The following is a 23,465-nucleotide window of genomic DNA, read 5'->3' on the forward strand; positions in this document are numbered from 1 at the left end:
ACTCAAAAAATTGCCATTTTTCTTCTAGTTCAGAAAACAACTTTTTTTGAATAGGCCTCTTCTAATACAAAAATACTCCTGCTCCTTACACATACACTTTCTCTTATTTTTAATATATATTTATATATTTATATTGCAGATCTTTAAACAAAATGTTTTTTGTGCAAATATTTTGTCTTTAAAGATAAGTGAAATAATCAAACAAAAAAAAGCATTCACACACAGCTCAACTAGAAAAAAACAAAAAAATGGACTACAGTTGATTTTTTTTTCCTTTTTAAACGTCTAGACACAGCTCAATAAAGAAATGTTTTTGCAAGCTTGGTAGGCTTGTGCATTCAGACCAGACATAACAAGTAAATATTTATACATGGAGAGATGGGGAAGGGCTTTTTTTTTTTTTCTTTGCTCATCTTCCTCATCTCTCTCTCTCTCTCTCCTCCCCCCTTTTTCTTTTAACGAGAAGTGCAGAGTGTTTCATTTACTTTCTTGCTTTTTTCTTTGTTTCCTTTTTTTTTCCTTTTCTTTTTTTTTAAAAGGGGTGCCCTTTTTGTTTCTCTTTCTCTTTGTTCCACGCAGTTGTGCTCTCAAGGCCATTGATTTGTGAATGATGGAGTCTGCTGCCCTCCAAGATGGAGGGCATCCCGTTGTTGTTCTGCTGGTGCTGGTAAAATGTCGACCCAGGATAGTGCCCTATCACCTCGCTGTACGTCGGCGGCGGTCCCTCCATCCTACCATTGCTCCCATAGCAGGTCGCGCTGATGCCAGAGTTACTGCTGGGGGGCACGGCCCCCCGTACACGGAGTTATCTATCAAGTCACTGTCGAAGATGGTTCTGTTGGGGGGGGCACGGACCGACTCTCTGTTGAGCTCCATTTGCTGCTCGGGGTCTCGCAGCTGCAGCGTGCAGGGTCCCTGGTACGGGGGGGGCTCCTCACCGTCCGACAGTGATATGGTGGGCGGCAGGTCGATCTCGTGCTGCATGTAGGGGTAGGTTGGCTGGAATCTGTTAAAGCGGTCCCTCTGCAGAAAGGATGGCACTGCCAGGCGGTCGCTGGGTCTTGGGGTGTAGATTTGCTGCTGAAAGGGAGAAAAAGAGAGAAAGAGGGCAAGAAGCGTGAGACGCTGCAGCCCGGGACAGCGGGAAAGGCAGCAGCACCCGCACCCGCATCGCCCTCACCTCTGTTATTCCATTCCCCGACACGGTGCTTTCCGAAGGCCACAGGCTTCCCTCCTGCATTGGAAAGGAGAAGAGAGTGCAGAGTGAGTCTGACTGCCAGCAGTGGCTGAGCTCCTTCTGCAAACGGCTCGTGCCAGGTTTCATCCTGCACCAGAGCCCGGGTAAGATGCTGCTGCTGCCGTCAACGCGTTCCTGCCCCGGCTGCAGCAACGTACAGCACACACCCTCTTCTAAGCAGGCAACCAGCTCTAGTACGGGTATTAGCTATTATCATATATGCTGGGTATCATATGGGTACATGCTAAGGCTATTAGCACATTACCACTGAAAACAACACTTCTGATTAAAATTTCCCTCCATTTTCACCTCCATTTATATTTAATAGATCACTTGCAGAATGAATGATGAGAATGACACCAGCAAACAATGCTCTCCCATTTGCAGACTTCCCCCCTCCCGCCCACACCCACCCAGCATGTTTCTCTCCCTGGTTCAAACATGCCAGAGGAGTATTTTTCAATTTGTGATCCATGAGCCGTGGGTAATTCACCAGACATCAGAAAATGCTCCATGAAATAATGACAAGATTTAAAAAAAAAAAAAAAAAAAAAAAGAAAAACCTCACACCCACATTCTGATGCACACAGTTAAGGAAATCATAGGAAAATAAAGATAATAAGTGAATAACCAAATGTTAAGCCTAATTTTGATTTGGCTAAAAAAACCCCAGAAATCTGTAGCAACAGGATGGTTCTAGAGTATTTTTTCCCCAAAAGGATAAGTGGTCCTTGGCTTAGACTGAGGTACTGTGGTCTAGAGGCTTCCTTACACTGCAAGCATCACCCTGATACCCTGATGGGAATCCGAACCCAGGCGCCAACAACCCCATGCATGATAAAGCCACAAGCCGATTACCCCCAAACCATGAGATCAGTTTACAATTCATGATCAAAACAAACAAACAAAGGTTCTTCCCATTTGCTGGTGATACTGAGTGTATACAGTTCACCCTAGACACTTTTGCCTTAAGAACTAAAATATTTAAATATTGCTAATATTCACATATAGCAACATCCCTCCAGCAGGCAGGGCTGAAGGAAAATAAGCCAGAAGGCTCGTAATTATAACCTGGAATAGCTGGCACTTCTCAGTTCCTTGCAGGTGAATCTCCAGTTCTGGCACTAGCAAGTGAGGCACGGGCAGAAGTATTTACCACCAGTGGAAAAAAAATGCCAAGGGTGTTTCTTTTTCCCCTTTTTCCCTTTACGTGTCCCATCCAAAGGCCATTCTCGGGCCCAGCCCACACAGCAGGGCTCTCCAGATAAGCAAACCACAAGCCTTCCTACTATGAAAACACCTACTTCTATAATAACTGTGGTGGCGGTCCGGGCAGCCTGGTGCCCTGGTGAAAGCCTGTAAAAAGCTGCAATGGTACCGCAGCACCACGGACACCTTTGCTGGTAAAATCAGAAGGGATTTTGCCTGTCTGATGCTCCCTGGACCTCACCCAGCTGTGAAGCACATCTGGCCTCATACCAGGCTGCGGCATACAAGGGAGAACGTTGCTGCACACCTTTGCAACTATCCCAGTAAGCGGCTGAGCAGCATCTCCGCTCCCCCCAGAAGCGCCTCCGAGAGCAGACAGACCGGGGGTGCCCCTGCGGGCAGAGCCAGCCCCGAGCCCTGCAGCAGGAGCCTCAGCACCCGCGCATCCCGCAACACGCATCCGACTGCCCGAAACGGAGCACCAGCACCGCGTTAAAATCTCCAAAGAAGCCACCCGTTATATGCCCCCCCCCTTCCCCTTTTTCTTCTCTATTTTCCCCAACTTCGGAATATATTTTCTCTTGTGGCATCGCACGTGGTATCAGATATGGATATCCCGTCAGGTTCCTGTTTTTGAAGCTCAGCTCTGCACATAAACCTCAAGGCGGTCCTGTTGCCAGTGCAAGGAAAACAGTGATTTATATGGAAATGAGATGGCCCAGATTCTTCACGCTTCTCGGTGGTTTTTAGGGAGCATCTCCTTGGAGCAGAGATTAAGTGCCACAATACCGGCACCCTCCCTGGCTACAGCTAATGAATGTGCTGGTTGAGCTGTGTGCCGCATAGCCCTTCCTGAGCAATGCAACGCCGTGTTTTATACAGGCCTTGAGACTTCAATATGCAACAGTTTACACAGGCATCAACTGTTTAGTCTGGTCCATTTTACATACATTTCTTGCCTGCAGGGATAGTCTACAGTCAAATTCCCCCAGCAGCCAAAAGACCCAAGAGGAACTGCATCTGCCACAGATCAAATTCTTGCCTCTAACCCCCCCGCTCAGCCACGGCGCTGACACCAAAGGGCACGGGGAGGGTTTCCAGCACTGCCACATGCGCTGCCAGCCCTTCACCTCATCCTGAAGGACGCCGAAGCAGCGGGCAGGAGCAGGAAGCACTCCGAAAATTGTGTTTACTTTGCCATGCCCCCATGGCAGACTTCCTGAGCAGCGAGTACCCCGCTGCCTTCTGCTAGATGTTTTATATTTAACTTGGCAGTGGGCAGTGCCATGGCAATATCCCATCTGCTTCCCCCTTTCCCGGGAGTGATGTCAGCCGGCTCCCGCGAGGGCGGCTGCAGCCCGGCGCTTCCCGGCGTGCAGAGCATCGCCGCGCTCAGCTGGGGCTTCCCGCTGCAGCAGGCGATGGGGAGGGCACGTATGCACCCTTACGTGAGCTGCTCCACCCAAAACGTCCCCTACCCCTAAGTACCCACTCACCCAAAGCCTGCACCCTATATCCCTCCCAGGCGTTTAGAAGAAAAGCTCTGTCTCAGACTTTAACTCATCTGTTTGTACAGATGAGGTCCAGGAATGATGCTCCGGGCAACACGTGGATGCATGAGCAGCAAACCAGTAGAAACACCGTTAAAATGGGATCTGCAGAGAGACAGGGAGCAGACAGGAGACCCATTTTCTGTAGGAGCTGGATCTCTGCAGCTGTTACTAACCACTTCTCCCGGGACTCCAGGGCTTGACCTGGACATGTTTATGTGCCCATGGCTGACCGACCACAAGCACGCTCACCGCTCGCTGACACCGACCCTCTGCCTCACACGCTGCTGTGCAGCCCATCTGGGTAACGGCTCATCTCTCCTAAAAACTCAACAGTAGGATTAAAATTGCCGGAAATCAGTAGTCAGAGGAGGGCAAAGCCTCACAGAAAGAAAACATACATACTTTCAGCCTTCGCGCTTTGGCCGTGGGATGGCTACACAGCCCCGCCAAGCCAAGCAAAACTGCGCTGCCCTGTGAGGCAACACCACCGCTGTAAATCCTCATCCTCGGGGCTCTCCTCGCTCACCTCTGATTTTCGGAATATTAAGGACTTGAATTCATCTCAACAATGGCTGAGTCTAGAAAGCTATGGTTTTCTGAAACGAAAGCTGAGATTCTGCCGTCTGATGAGCAATACAGCTGTAAAAGCCTCTGTAAGTATTCCAGGACTCACTGCAGAACCTAAAATTACTTTTTAATTTCTTGTTAGAGATCAATCTTCAACTTTTATAGAACCGCTTGTTTTAGTAATGTCACAGAATTTTCTCTGCAAAGCTGCATGGTGCAGATTAAGTCTCTGAGCCTTCAGGAGGACTTATATTTTCCATTTTGGGCAACAAAGGTATGCTTTGAAATTGCATTTAAACCACTTTTTCTTGGGGGAGTGGGATATCACCGTTCCAAAGGTGCAGGGACAGTGCCATTCTCATCACAAAAAAGTCTGTAGTAGCATTTCTTAAATATTCTTAGTTCTGGAAAAATAAAGGTACTTGTTATAAGGAGACAGAGTTTAAGTACAGCGAGAACGGCGATGGAGAAACACATGACGTAATACAAGAATTCCTTGCTAGCAAGAACCGCATTAAAAAAATAACCTTTAGGGAAATAATTTCTCCTTCAGTTGTAATTTTTGAGCTACAACAACAAAAAAGGACAACTCCGGAAGACCTAGCAGCATCCTGACCATGGGATGAACTACTTCAACATTTCAAGAGATGAAAAGCGTGTATGCAGCTCTGGTGCCTATCTGCGGTCACGACAGCAAAATGAAGTTTGGGATTTAAAAAGCCCAACGCCGGTTCAGCGCAAGTTTAATGGATTACATAAACCAGTATCCAGTTCAGCATAGCCTCTGCCTGCCAGCCTTCAGCGCTCGTTTAGACTGGAGCTGTTTTCTACAAAAAGACATACTGTGCTGAATCCGAAAGGAGCTACCTTTAAGATCTTTATTATGATTGATCCCACTGTAACGAGCTTCCCGCTTAGCGCAGGAGGGGCTTCTCCGTCCCATCAGGAGGGTGCTCGGGCCACAGGGAAGCTTGGCTGCCACTCCGTCAACGCTGCACTCGCAGCACAGACAGGGGCAGGGAGAAGGGGAAGAATTATAAAGAGGGGCGGAAAAAACCCCAAAATGGTACATTGGCATTTCTCTCCTTAGCTCTGAGAAAGGTTTTGAAGACTCCGCATCCTCACTGAGGTCTAGCAGAGGCGCGGAGGTAAGCCTTTGCTGAAAAGCCATTTAATCGCCGATGTGTCTGAAGGCTGAATAAATAACGGAGCTGTTTTGGTGTGGGGACTGGGCCAAAAAATGGCTGGAAATTTTGGCCTGGTGAAATTTAAGAAAGAAAAAAAATTAAAAAGAAGAAAAAAGGGGAGAAAGGCATTATTTTTTAAACAGTCAACAATTTTTGATTCAACCTGAAATTTTTGTTCAATCTCTATGTGATTTTCTCATCTCTTTACATGTTAGCCTTCTTTCCTCTTTTTAAAGAAAATAAAAAACAGGCCACTTAAGAAAACAGAAATTAGTATATTAAAATAAAAAGGGCTTGATCTGATATTTGCTTTGAAAATGTAAAGTGAAACATTTTGGTATTGTTCAAGTAAAACATTCTGGACATGATAAAATAGCAAAAAATCTGAGAACAGGAAAAGAATCTTTCTGCTATTTTTAATAATTCATGTGCTCGGATGCCCACATTCTGCTACTGTTGGAAGCGGGTGCAACGGGATGGCAAGAAGAGACATCAAGATTTCTGTAACTCCGGGAGGAGCCGGGATACGTGCGGGGAGTCTAGCTCTGATCCCCAAAGCTGGCAGGTGCTTGAGCGATCACCACCCTCGCACCGGCTGGTTTAACGTGGGATCACGCACTCCCAGCACTTTGATCCTGTTGCACAGCATCAATAAACGACCACGAGCTGAGCTCACTGCCGTGCCCTCCGGAGACGCGCTCCACAGCCCACAAAACGAAGGGTGGTTTAATTGAGCTTGGGGTTTGCACAGCTCTCCTTCCCAAGGGGTGTCTTCCTCACTTCGGCACAGAGCATCCGATACAGGCCTTCACCTGCCGTGTGTAATGTGTCACAAAAAGAGCAGCTACAGAGCAAAGGGACAGCCTGTGCCCTGGGCATCTGCTAGCTGGACAGCCTTCGACAGCGCTGTACTGAAGACTTATTTAATAGAAGATGTTAGATATCTCTCGCTCTTAAAAAAAAAAAAAAAAAGAAAAAAATAGAAGGAAAAAAAGAAAAAAGAAAGCAATCCCACTATTTGATCTTTTTCCTGCAGTGAGCATGGATTTGATACAAGAGAGCTTGGCCCCACACAGACCACCACAAGGCAGCAGTGGTGTGCTCAGCCTGCCCTGGAAGCCTGCAGAGGAGCAGGCACGAAGCAGTGACCTTGAGAAAGCCCTATCATTTAAAGAGCTTTAAGATCCTTCAGGGTGAACACTTAGAAAACCAAAAAGTATCAGTACAAGATATCGCTGCACTGAAGACAGAGCTATGTAGGCAGTGGTGAATAGTACATGCTCACCCTCCAAGAAAACGTGGTGTCTTTTCTCTATAGGTTCTTGTAAGTCTGAGCTGCTGCATTTGAGGAAATTGCATAAACCAACATCTGCCTTGAGGCTGGAGAGGCTCCCCCTCGAGTCCCCATCAGAGGTACAATTAACACATTTCTCCTCAGGCTTTTATGAAGTAGGGAGCCTGGGTTACACAGGGAACCTCTCGAGCATCCCCTTGGAGAGATTTCTGCTTGTCTGGCTGACAAGTGTTTTCTGACCCCTCCACCACAGTAATGGCAGCACCACTGGTGAAAACTGCAGAAAGTCTTTCAGGATTTCCTATTCTCTTCAAGGCAGGCAATAAGTTTTTATACAGCCATTTGAGACTCTCCAACTGGAGCTGCCAAAGGACTCAATAGTTTGGGGCTGTTAAAGGCACGACATATGCACCCCAACCAGCTGAGGGTACATGGTGGTTTCAGGAACAGGACGCACCAAGGACAGCCTCGTGCAGTTACCTTACTGATGTGAAGTCCGAATTGCAAAACTCAGGGCAAAGGCAGAGGCTATGGCTGTCCACGCATTACAACATACAGCACCCTAAAGAGTCAGAGGCATCCCTAAAAGGCCCCCCCCCCCCCCCCAATAACTGAGAGACAGAAGATGATGCCAAGATCCAACCTGGAGGGTGTCTCTTCATGCAGTGCCAAGTGGCACATAGGCAAACACAACCCAAACTAATGCCTTTGGCTCTAACATTTCCCCAATGTCACATCATTTGGCAAACAGCGCAGGACGACGCGGGTTGGAAGAGCAGGGTGTGACTTACTGATGAGAGGTTCTCGTCTCTCCGCCTCCCCTGGCTGTGCCGGCTGATGAAGGATCGCGCAGAGAGTTTGTAGTGGTTCAGCAGACATGTGATCACCACCACCATCACCATCATCACCACCACGATTATGATTATCTGTACAAACTCCAACTCCGCTGCAAGAGAGACAGACAGACTGTAAGCTACCAGAAGAAGCAGCATGTAATTGAGGACAAGAAGAACTAATGTGGCTGAGACGCCAATGACACTGCTGCATCCTTCCCCCATAAAGCTCTCACACATGCCTACGTGGGCTCTGCATGCTTTGAGCCCAGCTACTTACTTAATAAAAAACTCATTAATTCACTTTTTCAGTGCCACAGAAGAATCTCTAGGATGGATCTTCAAAGACGATCTACAAAGCAGAGTGCTTCCAAGCTACAATGCAGACAGGGCTTCCCAAAGCCCTCCCAGCTGCGGTGTGCTGGATGCCCCCACTGCCGAGTACAAAACCAGCAGCATCTCAGTGCTGAGTGTGCCTCGCTCGGGGCCATGGAGCCATGAACCAGCATAATTCATCCTAATGAAACAATTTACCTAAATGCAAGCTAAATTTCTGCAATTCTCTTCCCATCACCACCACTCCTTCCTCCAGGGAGGACCGGACTGAAGTCCTCCTCGGTATACCCTCGCACCAGGCACACGTCCCCTCTGTCACGAGGGTCAGACAGTGGCATGGGGCGCCCACGGCACAGCATGGCACAGCACGGCACAGCACGCACAGCACGCACAGCACAGCACAGCACAGCAGGCACGGGTGCTGGCAGCCCCCCTCTCCCCGACACCGGCCCATCCACCATAGGGTGCAGGTGGGGAGACCTCCTGCTTTCGGTGAGATGCCAGACAGGCGCAATGCAGCTGCCCATGGGGGCCACATCCCGGAGCTCCAGACATCCCTCGGCTCAGGGCTCGGCTAGCTGACAGTGGCAGCTTGAGTGGCTTGAATTGGCATAAAGGAAAACTGCCAAAAATCCTCCAAACAAACAAGAACAAGCAAACAACAAACTATCTGGTTAACTCCGGAGACACTTGGCAGGAGGCAGTAAGAAGCCGCTCCTAAACTTTCCTAAGGAAATAGTTCCTCACACCTCTCTGAGGCTAAGGAAAACTGAGTCCTGGAGGCAAATGTAGTACTGGGGTCATTATTTCCATGCATTTGGCACCCAGAGAGCAGACACCATCCCCGAACCACTCGGTCACTCCCCGCAAGCCCCCTCGTGCCAGCAGTGCCCAGGGCTTGCCGTGCCCAGGACCGGGCAGCAGCAACTCCAGTGCTCATCATAAAGGAGGGGCCAGACCAGCAAAATTTAATAGTTCTGGGGACTTAAACTTTGTTTCCTTCCCAGTAGGGACAGCTATAAAATCCAGTTTTGGAAAGCTGTGCCCTAAGCTATCATGGATGCTGCCATCTGTATTTTATCTATACAGACACACACACGTATATATCTGTAGATACATAGGAAGACCCATCATGCCTTGAAGGGCACCATCACACCGCTCGTACCAGCTGGGGCGGCTTCTGCTGAGTCAGGCAAATTTAATTTTATTTTTTTTATGGAAAGTTTTCTCTTGGCAGGTGGCATTTAAGTGCCAGTAAAAGCAAATAAATGTCAAGAAAACAGTCCAGGTGGTGAGTGCTGCCAGCTACCTCGGAGCTCTTTCTGCTAAACAGCAGCTATTTTTGCCATTGCCCAAAATGCTTAACCAGCTCTGCCCACCACCTTCAAAAAGCAGAATTATGCCTTGAAAGCAGGAGCCTTATCTGTCACTAAAAGTTACATGTACATGACTTGGAGCCCATATACTTACAGCACCCCTAAAACACAGCTGCCTCTATACCAGAAGATTGCACATGGGGTGGGAAGAGAGGGATTAAAAGCCAAACATTGCAAAGGAGTTTTGCCTTAAAAATGCCTTTTAGATAAAGGCATCTTCTTAAGAGAGGAGCTCTGGGTCTTTCACAGCAACCCCAGCAAGGTGCCCGAATGCCACTGTGAGGGGAAGAGCCTGGAAAAAAACATGTTCCCAACAATTTATGATCCAGCCCCAAAGCAGCGGCACAGCTCACCCGTGGGAACGAAAGGTGACCGGACCCGAGAGCTGCCACGGGTGCCCTGTGCTGGAGGAACAGGCTGAAACAGGAGCTCGTTTCTTCTAAACACAAATCAGATTAACCAGATGCACAAACACACCAAAACTTAAAGGGCTGGAAAAAGAGGATGATGCAAAACCATGAAAAAAAGGCACGTCTCTTCCCATGTCGTCCCCCCTATGTAGGAGAGTGTCCCTACATAGCCCAGTGGCATGTCCTAGTGCCAGCTGCACCCAGAGGTACTGAGAGCATCCCCGCTGATCTCCAGCACCCGACCAGCGGGGTGAAGCCCTGGCACCCCAGCCAGGCATGGGAAGCCCCACAGCTACTGCAGATGCTCTCCAGGCCACCCACAAAGAGCCAGGCCCCAGGGGGGCACTGACCCAGAGCCCCTCTGCCTCACCTACATGTGGGCAGCAGAGCCCACAGGCTGGAGAGCAGCCACCCAGCTTGGGTGCAGAGCCCACCTTTTGCAGAATTCATTACAGAAAAGAAAAAACAAAACAAAAAACAACCAAGGTTTTTAGGAAAATGAGTCAATTTAGCCTCAAAATGCAGCTTGTGCTTTGGCCACAGTAAGAAAACACAAGAAAAAATACAAATGAGGCCAGTGATGGAAAATTTCCTTTTATGTTAAAAGAGGTTATATTTCTGAAGAAAAACAAGACCAAGGTAGTTGTAAAGGAAAGTTCCTTTCCTAGGACGAGAGGTCCCTTAAATGAACCAAACCTTGCTGAGTTGGTCACAGTACTCTGGTGACACAGGTGAAGTTTTGGCCATCAGGAAGCGCTGCCCTAATTCCTTCCTAGGAAGGAACACACACAAGACGTGTCATTTACAAACGACCTAAGCCAAGCTTCCTGCACGCATGTACAGATATATAACAAGCAGAGCCGGAAGCAGAAGAAAGGGTGGGAATTCTGTCAGGATCTGGGACAACACATCAGCGTCTCATCCATCCCCATCCACCCCTAAATGGTGTTTATTCTGGCTCTGGGACTCCTGTAATTGGGGTATTACAAAACAGTTGCCAAGCGGTGTAATAGTAAGGCACAGTATGATTACCAGAACAAAGGGGATGCTGCTTTCTGGCAGGGGCGCTCCTCCTGCCCCATCTCTCCCTCCCACGTTCTCCTGGAGCTGGTCATCTGGACGGGCTGGACATCCACAGGGACCACAGGGCAAGGCCAGGAGGTGCAGGCAGTGTTCAGCCATGCATCACGTCTTGCTCTTCAAACTCTAAATGGGGTTATTTCAATGTGGAATCTAGTCTAACGTTATGGCAATCACACTAGCGTTATCAATAGAAGAGCGATTTTAATATCTCGCTTTGGGGGAGGAGGGAGAACAATTAAGCTGCAAATTAACATTCTGTAAACGGCTTTGGTGAAATGTGTCTGAACGATAAAACCTGATCAGCTCCCCCTGTTCGGACTTTGGCCTTTTCATGCCAATGGCCTTACTCTTCTCCGATCTCCTTCGTTAGCACGGGAAAGCGAACAGCTCAATCACTGCAGCGGAGCATATCTACCCTTGTCCTGCAACACAGATGAGGGCCCAAATGTTTAAGTATCGTATACGAGAAATGTATCTGCCCCCATGTTTTCTTTGGTGGTGCTGCTGAAATTAAAATTTCTTCCCAATGCTGTATGTATACATGAGGAGGCCAAACCCACCAGGAACCTCTGCTCTCTGTACCAGCAGGAGCTCAGGGAAGAGCAGAGGGCAGACAGTGCCCTGAGTTTTGCTCTACCCCAAGCCCAGCCTGTGAGGAGCAGCACAGCCTCGCAGTGCCTAGGAGCAAACACATCAGCTACGTTGAGATGAGCTTTAATCCCAAGAACGCTCATGTTGCCCAATCTGGCCTTTGGAAAAAATAAAATAAAAATCAAACCAAACCAAAAAAAGTCCCACACACTCAATTTCTGCTTTTCAAGTTTCAAGAGACTCATACCCACTCGAGGCACCAAAGTTTCTGCCAGCTCTCCCTCTGTTTTAACTTGCCTTCATGGGCTTCATTTGCAGAAGGGGGAAAAAACCCAACACACTGGAAAGCTAGATATACTTGGTAAGATTTTATCCAAGCAGCTCAGTCAAACTAATGAAGAAAGATCATTAAAAACCCAAACTTTGAGTTAAAACATTATTATACAAGTGCAATTCAGCTGCTATGCTAATAAAAAGCCTTTGGGGAATGAAAAACAAGCCAAACTGCAAAGCACATAATTTATAATTCTACTGGTATTCTTAAAAACACACACACAACAAAACAAGAAAAAAAATACTCAACACATTTTGTATTTGGCTTCCTAATCATTGTCACTTTTCAATTAGAAGAGACCTCATTCCATTTCTCTCTGTAATTTTCCCCAAGGGAAGTGTTATAAATGCACTAGGCTTTACAAGATGGGCATATTCAGCCTCCAAATGCAAAGTAAGGTCACACTAATTTAATTTTGCATAATTTTTATTCCAGAATACATTTCAAACTAACAGGTTCAGACATCACATTTAAGTGACACAACCTGCTTTTCTGTATTTTCTGTCTAGACGCTGCAGCTTTGGGAGTCGGTCAGCACGCGTGCAACAGTTTTGCAACTAAGCATTTTTCCCCCAGATTCTCACAATCCTGAAACTGGATATTCGTGATCAAGTAAAATCACTTGTCACGTCCCATTCTTCAAGTTCGTTACTCGCTTGCCACTTTAAACCACATGTGGCCTTGAATAAGCGTTTCACAGTAGATTATAGCATCACATTAATGAATGACAGGAGACTCTGCTGCTTCCCAAAAGCCTGCAGACTCCGCGACGTGCAGGCTGCAGCCGCTCTCCTGCTCAGAGGGCTTTTTGGAGGAAGGCAGCACATGCCCTTGCTGCCCACACCAAGCTGCTGCCTGGCCACCAAGACAATAAGGCTCTGAAGTGTCTGAAACTTATGAAAATGGCAGGTGGCTGGCAGCTGGTGCCAACACAGAGGCACCTCACCGGCACGGCTGCCGGGGTGCCCGGCCCAGCTCCTCCCACCGAAGACCATGCTCACGGCTTGACATAAGCAGCTGCAGAAAGGTACATCTCAGAGCTTCCTCGAGTGCCTATGAACAAAATACTTGGCACCCACAGGTTTAAAATTCATTAATATTTTTGCAAAGAGGGAGAGCTATTTGAGTCAACGGTGACGCTGGGAGCGCTGAGCCTCTGCACACACACACGGTTCACAGCGGCCGCAGGGGAGGTGAGCCTATGATATACTTTAAATGCATTTCCTTACTTTTTACAGCTATACTACAGTTCATAAAATGCTTACTATAAACTTTATTAATGCTCTTCCTTCCACATAGAGTATCACTGCTGAAGACAAACGCTCCAAAGCACTGGCAAGTATAAAGAGGAGAAAAAAAAAAAAATACACCTGCATTTTGCTGCAATAATTACGGGTCCTCCAGCTATCATTTACAAGTGGACAGAACAGCTTCCAGACAGGGTCTCAGCCAAGATGACCTTTGCTTTCAGCAGGGTATAATACACATCTGCAGGTCAAAACAGTTATCTGTAAGCTTCAATTACAATTTCTATATATATTGGAATTGCATATCGTGCGAGAAGTGATGAGAAGGAGATGTGAAATCACTCAGGAGATAATGGCCAAGCTGAACAAATGTAGCTGCACTAGCCACAATTCCTAAGAAAAAAAGTTTAAAAAAAAAAAAAAAAAAGCCAGTCATCATAAATGCTGTGGTGCACCATGCTAAAACCCAAGTCTGTTTTGCTGAGACAAAATTAAAGCAAGCAGAGAATCCCCTGCAGGATACTTTGCTTCTCCTATGTTCACTTTCACTTCCTCTGGGTATTTTTATCAGTAAAAACCCCTTAGTTCTGACTTGAAACACTGCTGGGACAGCTCAAGCACAATGAGTCTGATCACAAGCTCACACAGACTATCAAAAATATGCTCTTAAGGGTGTGGAGAAAAAACTCCTGCTGCTGATTTCATCTTCTGGTGGACATCAGTCCGGTGTGAGGCAACCCAACACCCTGCCAGACAGGGTGAGATACCTCCCGAGCAAGCCTCGATGTTGAAAATTAATAAGCCATCAGTTAATTTTTTACCCAGGATGGATGGGACATGCACCTCAGCTTATGGATGCTCCCATGATGGTCCCTCAGCATCAGAGCCCCGTTATCACTCATTTTATTAGCATTCCTTTGGAAAATACATCTAAAACTGTGTTTTGAGATTGCTCCATGTGCCTGACAGAGAGGAGAGCTGGTAACAGAGGCAGGCAAAGCCTTCATCAGGCTTTGGGAGTGTTGGGCACAGCCCCACCGCTATGGGGAAACTTCCAACATTGCCTCAACATCAGCAATAGCACAAGTCACAGAAAAGGCAAAAAAGCGGGTTTAAAATGAAAGCTTAACTACAGCCGTTTCCCCTAATCTAGAAACTGATGTGAATTTGAGTAGTACAAAAATCCAAAAGGAAATGAGTAAGAGTCAGGGAGACTAAAAAGGGGCTGAGAACAATGCAGATGTTGCTATTTGAGAAGTTTCAGAGAACTGTAGAAATAGCATTTCCCCCTGAATCACCGCTGTGCCATCACTGCCCACATGGGTCACTTGCTCCCAGCAGCCAGGCTCCTCGCTGGGCAGGAGGGGTGTTTGACCCAGCCTCGGGTTTTAGACCACCGCAGGGCAAGGACCGTCTTGTTGAAGACCCTCCACGAACACCTGCAATCCGAGATAACAGAGTCCTTGTCTATGCTAGGACGTTACTCTGCAACCCAGCTGTACGGAAATTGCCAGACTGGCCGTTTTCCACCATACATAGGGCCTATTTTTAATTAAATGTCACTTATGTTCCCAGAGAAACATCCCGTAAGTGCCTAATGCAAGAGCCAAGGAACCCCACCGCATACTGTGCCTCCACCTCTGGTCTTCACTTTCTCTGACACACTTACAACAGCTTTTACACCACGACCAAATGGGATAAGCTTTGTACAGAGATTCCTCCTGCTGCCTAACAAGCCTCAATAAAACAGGCAGAAACAGATTGAGACTTTTCCAACTTTCCTGTTGGAGTACAAAGAGATGTAATCAGGTCTTGTACAAACCTGAGCAGCAGACAGAGGCTAAGGATGACTTCTAATGGCAGGTACCTTGAGCTCCCTGGCCCTGTCCTGCCCCTGCAGCACCCCTGACCACCCCAGCAGGGCCTGCAGGTGCCCACACAGGGTTTTAGAGCAAGGCTTTGCCCACAGCAGTGGGCACACCGCAGCCTCCCTCCCCGCTCAGGTGGCAGAGCCATAGCCTGTGGATGAAGGCAATGCACAGATACAGGGGGTTGGTGGTGGGGAATGATGTAATTAAGGTCTCTGGGAAGCCAAAGAGGGCAAGCAGCTGGAGCAAAGCTTGGCATGGGAGATGCAACATGGTGAGGCAGAGGAGTGCTCACCCTGACCCCAGGCACCTAGATCAGCTGCCAAGTGGTGAGCCCAGGCTCCCAGTCCATCCACCGCAGTGGAACAAAGTCTTTTCCTGGGTCACTCAGCCCAGGAACGAGACCCAGCTCTGACTCAGCCTCGCTGAGGAACCCGGTCCCTCCTGGGACTGCAGGAGGAGCATGGCCCTTGGTGCAGGCACGGAGCCAAAGAGCTCACCAGCAACAGGATGCAATTACTGGGCACAAACCTATTGGCATGAATGGGGAACCCACAGCACAGGGCACCTGAGCCCTCTGTCAGCAACTAGCCCTTGGGCGAACACGTGCCTCCTGTGGGGTGGCAGCAGGATACCTGTGGACACCGTGCAAAGAGCTGGGTGATGCTTAGAGAAAGCAGAGCTGAGAAAAGCATCTTGCTTTCTGCCCCCAGAGCCCTTGCTCCAACTATGAAGCAGCACTTTCTGCTCCTCGCCATGCATGGCTGCTTCGTGGAGCGCCTGTGGTTATTTATGGAGCCTGGTTCACGTGCGTGACTCAGCACCGTGATTCAACAGATTCCGGCCGAGAGCCCGCAACGACGTGGAGTGGGGCACCTCAGTGGAGACTGTCCCGCAGCAGCACCCAGTGAGCAGCACTGGCCTCCGGCACAGCCCCTGGAGACTGGGGACAGTCAGGCCATGTCCGATCCTGAAGTTTATGAAATCTGTCAATGAATTGCTGCTGTCCACCATCAGCTAAATATGGTCGCACTGTAATGTCACACCACATGTCCCAGCTTCTTCCGTAATCCTTGGGGATTTAGGGTAAGTTCAACTGATTGCAATACTCCATCCTCCATGCACACCACCCTCACACCCCAGAAAGGAAGGTCGCTACACACACACAGATGGAGTCTTCCCAGACATGGCAAAATTAACCGGATGAATTAATGAAAGGTGTTCACATCTGCAGTGAGCACTTTCATCCCTGATTTTCCATTAACACCTCCGATGTCCACAGAGCTACCCTGGCTGCGTGACTCAGAGCAAGACACAGCAGAGGTGTGCACAGCCCTGACTGCAGTTCCCTCTCTTCCCAATTTTCTCATCTTTTCATCCACCCCCACCCTTGGGCATCTTCTGTTTGAACAGGTTCCTTGTAGCCCTTGATGGCAGCACTCTAGTTACATGAAAAAAGCATGTAAAAGACATAAATAAGGGTATAGCTAGTTTTTGACTTGAGCATGTGCAGAAAGGTGGTGGGGAGAAATGGAAGTCCAAATCAGACTGGTACTGGCACTAATCTGAAGCTTGGAGCTGAAGCGTGTCCATGCACCCTTCCTCCCTGTCCATGATTCCCCATATTCTGCACTTACAAGCTTTGTGGGATGCCAAGCACAGATGCTCAAGGATTTCAGCCGAGAATGGTTTCAGGCCAGTAACCTTAAAGGCTTCTCAACAAGCTTATGCAGCTCCTCAAAGAGCAAATGGAAGACAAGTCTTGGAATAGGGGAGAACCAAGGTCCCTCTCTTCCAGCATCAGTAACTGTCTGTCAGCACTCAAAACCTGGGCTGCTTCATTAGCATCCTATAGCAAGCATCCTTTGCAGCCGCTGGTCCAGAGGTCCCTGCCTGCTCCCCTACCCACCTAGGGGCTTTGACAGACAGAAGAAGGATATGAGCCAGCATTTTCTCCAACAGACCTGGGCTGCCATCTTCGCACGAAACTCGTTGCCAATGGGCAGGCAGAGACACTGCCCTAAACTAGAAGTGATGGGTCTGACTTTCAGCCTTTCTCATCACCCACATCTCCAGCCAAAGGCAGCAGCAAGGGCAGGGGCTTGGGCACCAGCAGGCTGCAGAGGAGGAGGAGGAGAGACACCCTTATCCATTCTGTCAGCTACTTGACAGGCCGACCCGTTCCCCTCCCCAGTCTTCCTTGACATTTCAGAGCACCACAGCTTCAGCAGTGCCCAGAGGCACCGTCGAGAACAAGGAGACACACAAGGACAGTCCTTGCCACGAACAGCTGAGAGCCTACCGCTACCTTGCATGCCCCAATAATTAGGGCACAAAACAAGTCCTAATCACTTTTGGAAAATGAAAGCTGAGGACACCCTGTATTGCCTTGCCTTACACATACCGACACACCGTCTTTTGCAAGCAGAGAACCAGAAAGGCCAGAGCTGACATTACCAAACTGGTTTGCAGCAGGCCGGGACCAAAGCTGGGTCCGCAGAGCTGCCCTGAGGTCTGCCCGGTCCTTGTGCTCAGTTTAGAGCCCTGCCTGCCCCAAGAGTTTGCATTTGTGCCTGCCGGCTGCGAGCATACTTTCGGAGAGCAGGGGATAGATGTTACAGCAAAATTTGGGCACACTTTGGAGCAGCATGTGGCTCTCTGGAAGGACCCGAGGATTAAACTCAGCAGAATCGAGTCCAGCACAAAAGTGCGGTCGTTATGCCAGATGCTCATCAAAGCCTCTGTAAAAGGATGTGGGTTAAGCAATGTAGCCAAAGAGTGGACCTCATTGTTTCTACTCAAGACTAAAGAATGTGAATTTGAGAAGAGCCATCTGAATCTAGTCCCCCTTCCGAGCTATGATTTTAGTAGGAAATAAACTCAGAACTCCTCAGTGAGCAGCTGCGGGGGCTCGGACTCTGCAGCATCCCACAGGAGAGGCAGCAGGGTCAGCGCTGGGACCATGTCTGACCGCAGCCCCTCGCCCTCCCCGGTTCACACATACGCATGGAGGAAAATACCCTGGCACAGCAGCAACACAGCCCGGTGCAAGCAGCTCTGCCCTGGCGCATCCTTCCCAACCCTGCTTGGAAAAGGGACATGCCCATTATGCTAAACATTACATTTGAACTGCTCTAATTTAAGCAAGAACCAAAACAGCTCCAGGCAACAGCTGGAATCCAAAGGCTGCCAGAGAGGGTGCAGCACCGAACACTGCTCCTGGTTTGCAGAGGCCATCTCATCCACCAGATGCCGAGCTCCACTCGTTAAAGAGACCAATGTTCTCTCTCTCTCTGAGACTGTGGATGGGGAAGAAGAGATGAAAGAACAAAGAACTTCAGATGGCAGATTACTCACCCTCCGCCGCTCCTCTGTTAGGTCATCTTAGAAACAATCAGACCAGGCAAAGTCATTACCACAATATTCGTGTATTAGCATCTGCTACATTTATCTTCTAAATACCTCCATAAAACGACATACGAAGGGCCCATCAGATTGTCAACAATTGTATTTGTTTACAAGGCAGCATGTGAAGTACTGGAAATAGATACAGACTATGATCTTGATATTACTGCTGCTGGCACTAATCAGCAGCATCTTGAAGCTCGAGCTGCAGCAGCAACACCGAGGCATCAAAGAGAACAGGATCAGGCCCGTGACAACAAGCAGGACAGCTGGGAAGAGCCTGTTGGATTTGGTCCTGCTTCATGCATCATCAGGACAGTTAACAGCTAAATTGGATTTCCAGATTCAACATGGCCGGTTCTGATGTAGCAAGCAGAAATAACGCCATGCAAGCTAGTGATGGCAGGCTGAGAACGGGGCAGGAGGGCTGAGAGCAAGTGGGACTCAGAAAAGGAGCCAGTTTGAGAAAAAACGTTGCTGGAAAATGGGTGATGGGGCCCCAAGAAGTCATGTTCGTAGTGTCAATCCTTGGGCCATAGCTGTGCGTTTAATATAGTTTGTTTTCTTCATCTGTCACCCCGGGTAATCAAGCATCACATCCTCTGAGTCACTGGCAAATGATGGTCTCATCCTGCACCCCCACCCCCCTTTTTTTGTTTGTTTTAAAGGAAATGGCCCCATTTCATGCTTATACCCACAGAAGTATCAGACTGGTCAGGCCTCAGAAAATTTTTTAGTCCTTAAAACACAGTAACTGTCCTGATCACACCACTGTGCCTGTTTTTAAAAGGTGACCTTCCCGAGCTAGCATGGGCACGGTGGCAGCTGTGGGGAGCGTGACCTGCATTCAAGGGCCAGAAAGGCAGGATCGGCATGGCAGCACTCAGCTTTTACATGGAAATTGCAAACGTGAGAGCTGGGGTCAGCAGTTCTTTCAGCTGGGACACCTCCTGGCTCTGAGCAGAGACCTGTCAACTGGAGACTTGTTTAGAGAAACTCCTGAAGACATTAACCAGCTCCCTCAGAGCAATGAGAACTAACGAGGTTCTTTGGGACACTCAGACTCTCTAAAATCTTGCATACGCCAACCCCTTCTCTCCCCTTTTGTGCCTATTCCTCTCACCCTCCCCTTTTCCAGGATTTTGAGACAACGTATTTTATGCACAGTAAGCCTGATCCCAGCCTACTGAGATGACTGGAAGGAGTACACTGCTTTTGAAGTTACTCCCAAGGGTGAGGACAGCTAAACTGGATTAAAAGCATAAAGTAATTTTGGTTTTGCACTTAAAAGACAGGTAAATTTGCTTGCTCACTAGAAAATGTTGAGCAAGGCTCACAGCCCCCACCAAGCTGAGAACAACCAGAGTATCTCCTGCTCCCCGGGAGGCGGCACGATGGCGTCAGGCTTGGACGACGTCTGGGGCAGGGGCGAGGGCAGCGCATCACCCGCCCCCTTGAACACGAGCATCCAGAGAGGGACACAGGAACAAGAGTTTACCATTTGCAATCATAAATAGCATGAACCAGAAAAAAAATCTACCAAAAAATGAGTGAAAAAACACAGTACACAATATTCGGATCAAACCCTGCCAGCTGACCCTGAAAGACCACAGAGGTTTTGTCAGGGGTATTTCTACAGCTATGAAAAATAAACACATTAATAAATAAATATTTTTGTATACCCTGGAAACACTGCTGATCAATATGTGGCCTGCTTCTGTAGAGGTTTTTTTCCCTTCCACCCAGCAGAAACTCATGACAAAGGAAAGCACATCTCATTTATGAACTTAGCTATAAATACTTTTGCTAACTGCCATTTAGGAATTTCATTTCCTGCTTGAGCAAGTCCTGTTGAAAGAGGCAATTACCAAATTTGTTTCTAGTTATAGAAATAGATGTTTGTTGCTGCCCACATCTGTTTCGACAGACAAATTGCCAGTCGCAGACGCTCCAAGGAGAGCAAGTGCTCCATCCAGGGAGGGCTTTGCCACCTCTCCAGAAAGCTAACAGCAATTACACGGATTGGGTTTCTGATTCCAACTTCACTGGAGCCCTGTCTCCCACTGCAACGGAGCTGCCTCGCACCGACGGCACCTGCAGCTTCACAGTCAGCCACAGCCGCCTGCACCGTGTCACCCGGTGCACACCATAGCTGTCAGCAGTGCCATAGCCTGCTCTCTCCTCCTGCTGCTGCGGAGACACTAAGGAATATGCGTTTCATTAGTCACCAGGCCCATCAAAACAAGGCAACTTTAATTCTGCAGGTCACGAGGATCCAGTACGCTGCATTTGTTGTGTGCACAGAAAGGAAGGCGGCAGCAAAGTGTTCTCCTCGCCTGCAAAGCAGTGAGATGGCACAGGCTTTCCTGCTCTGTGTGGGACACCCCACCACAAAACAGCCAGCGGTGACGGCACGTGGGTGCGGAGATGGAGGTTTATGGCTGTCATCGGCATGGACCACAGCCTCTCCTGGCTGAACGCTGTATATACCGTGTTTTACCAGGTGTCCTGCCCCGATGTCCTCCCTTTCCACTTCCCTCCACCCTGGCTGTCCTCTAGAAAGTTTCCATTTCCACTTATTCCTGGGAAAACCATTCATCGGCTGATTCCCAACATGCTTGTCCGTGGCCCCGCCAGAGCCAGCTGCGGCTCAGGTGCCCCAGTGCCAGCACCCAGCCCCCGGCACTGTGCCTGGCAAGTCCTGTGGGACCAGTGGTCGAGCAGGGGCACCCCGAGAGGGACACGGGGACAACCAGCAACGCCCGTGCCTCCCTGCCACAAGCACGACACCCATCGACTCACACTCAGTGCCCAGCTCAGGGATGTGGCGGAGGCGCAGAGAAGCCACAAAACGCCATGAGCTGTGGCTGGGGAATCTCTGCTCCCCCGGCGTTTTTCCTGTGTGAATCAGCACGGCTCCCCCCACGCCACCTCGCTTATCAACCCGGTGCAGCCCCGAGCAGCCCATCAGCATTGGGGAGCGGTGCCGGGGACCCGCCGTGCCCCCGTCCCGAGGCCGTGGCACTTGCGGCTCCCCCGGGGGTGCCGGGACACACACCTCTGGGCAGCAGTGCCGCAGGGGCTGCCCCGACGTGCGGCTCGCAGACGGCTGTCGAAACACAGATTGAGCAAGTTGGCCAAAGCCACACAGCTCATGACAGGGCTGTTACTGCGACCGGATTTCCTCGTCCCTGTCCAGGGCCAATCAGCAGGACACCTCCCCCTTCTCTGCCTCTTCTTAAGTGCCATTATCGTCTATATCATTTTGCAGCTTCTGCTTACAAAAGGAGTGACCTTTCACAAGGTAAGTTACTCCCACGGAACAAGGACAATCTTAAGTTACAGACATAATTATGCACTGCAGAAAAATATATGCAAAATGCATGCAAATGCCCAGACACGCACACTGTGTTTGGTCACTGCAATATTCAAGTTCAGTTCTTGAACTGGTCTGAACACCACCAGATGGGAGCGAATGCATGTGCATACTCTCACACAGAGAGGTGAAAAAAAATTTTATATTTATATATACACACACACCAGAGTGAATGGGGGAGGTGAGTAAAACCGCCCCAAATCTGACAAAATTAAAGGTAATAAATTTACTTCCACCTCAGCTGTAGCAACAGCCTGAGAAAGGTTTTAACTCCTACAGCAGATATGCTGGAAAGTCTAAGTTTTGTTGTAGTGTTTCGCATTTGTGAGTTTTTAAGCACGCACAAAAAGAAAAGCTGTTCTCCCATGTAAAACCCAGCAGCGTTTGCTCAGCAGAGACAGGTTTTGGAGTTGAGAACGGGGCTGGGTTCCCATGCCCTCCCCTCGCCTGGCCACGGCGGGATGAGCCCAGCCTCCCCACCCCGATCCCCATCCCCTGGCACATCTGCGTCCCTCCTGCCCGCCCCATTGTCCCCAGCACCCCCGTCCCGTCCCCACGCAGCCCCTAGACGGCAGATTGATGACATGGGGCGGCGGTGGAGAGCTGACCCGCGAGGTCAGCCCCGACAATAGGTTTTGGGGGCGGTTGGAGGGAAGAGGCCGCGGGGGCGAGGAGCCCCCCGGCTTGCCCATCCCCTCCACGGAGGTGATTTCTAGCCCGGCTTTTCAAGCCGCCTCCGCGGGCCACCCGCCACCTGCCCGCGGGGACGAGGATGCTCGGCGGCGGGTGGGCACCCCGGCCCCCGGGAGGAGGGCGGCAGCTGCCCTCGCACCGGGGCGGAGGGCGACTTCGGGAGGACGGGGAAGGGGGAAGAGCACAGAGGGGAGGATTATCCACGGACACAGCTTGTCCCCTTTTCACTGCATTTAACAATAAAGCAGTAGCTATAGCAACGGGGTTAATTAATGCATCCAATTTGCATAACTAAAACTCTGAACCCATTCAAACCTTGCTGATATTTTCATTCTTAAACCTGGCCTGCAAGGCTGTGGTCTTATGGCAAGGGGAACCCAAACAAACACAGCCATACATACGTATTGCAATACTTGCAGAGAGATGCAGGTACACACAGGACGTCGCACAGAAACAAACAGTGCACAAAGCCATCCCTCAGCTGTGGCTTCTGCAGTGTGACCTGCTGGTGAGGCTCCAAGAGCGATTTGCTCCACATACCTTTATTCCCCCAGAAAGCATTAGCATTTGCAAATAAGCATGCAGAAAAGAACAGAAAAATGGGGACTGAAGTGTCCTTCAAAAAATAAAACAGGGGAAAAAGTGATTTTCAGAGATGGAGGGAGTAAAGCATATTCCAAGACAGAGGGGGTAAGGAGATAGGCAATGTAAAGGTTTCAGACTATCGTATAACCAGAGGGGGAAATGTCTTCTCACCACAAACATGCATCTGCATGATGTCTAGACAGTCATAAAAAGGGCAATTAAAGTACTGCAGGCTGCAGTAAGCTAATGTCTCCTCTCCCAGTCTAAACAGTTGAAACATA

The 23,465-nt window shown here is 49.1% G+C and overlaps 1 protein-coding gene across 1 annotated transcript in view; it reads right to left on the reverse strand.

Annotated features, from left to right (window-relative positions):
• Positions 1-422: 422 nt before the first annotated feature.
• PMEPA1 (prostate transmembrane protein, androgen induced 1) overlaps positions 423-23,465 on the reverse strand; it is a 47,570-nt gene continuing 24,527 nt past the window's right edge. The window contains 4 exon segments of the mRNA XM_050907243.1: positions 423-777; positions 780-1,080; positions 1,181-1,234; positions 7,839-7,993. Coding sequence (XP_050763200.1) covers positions 533-777; positions 780-1,080; positions 1,181-1,234; positions 7,839-7,993 — 755 coding nt within the window. The 3' untranslated portion in view covers positions 423-532.

Source organism: Gymnogyps californianus, chromosome 17 (assembly GCF_018139145.2).
Source record: "Gymnogyps californianus isolate 813 chromosome 17, ASM1813914v2, whole genome shotgun sequence".
NCBI lineage: Eukaryota > Metazoa > Chordata > Aves > Accipitriformes > Cathartidae > Gymnogyps > Gymnogyps californianus.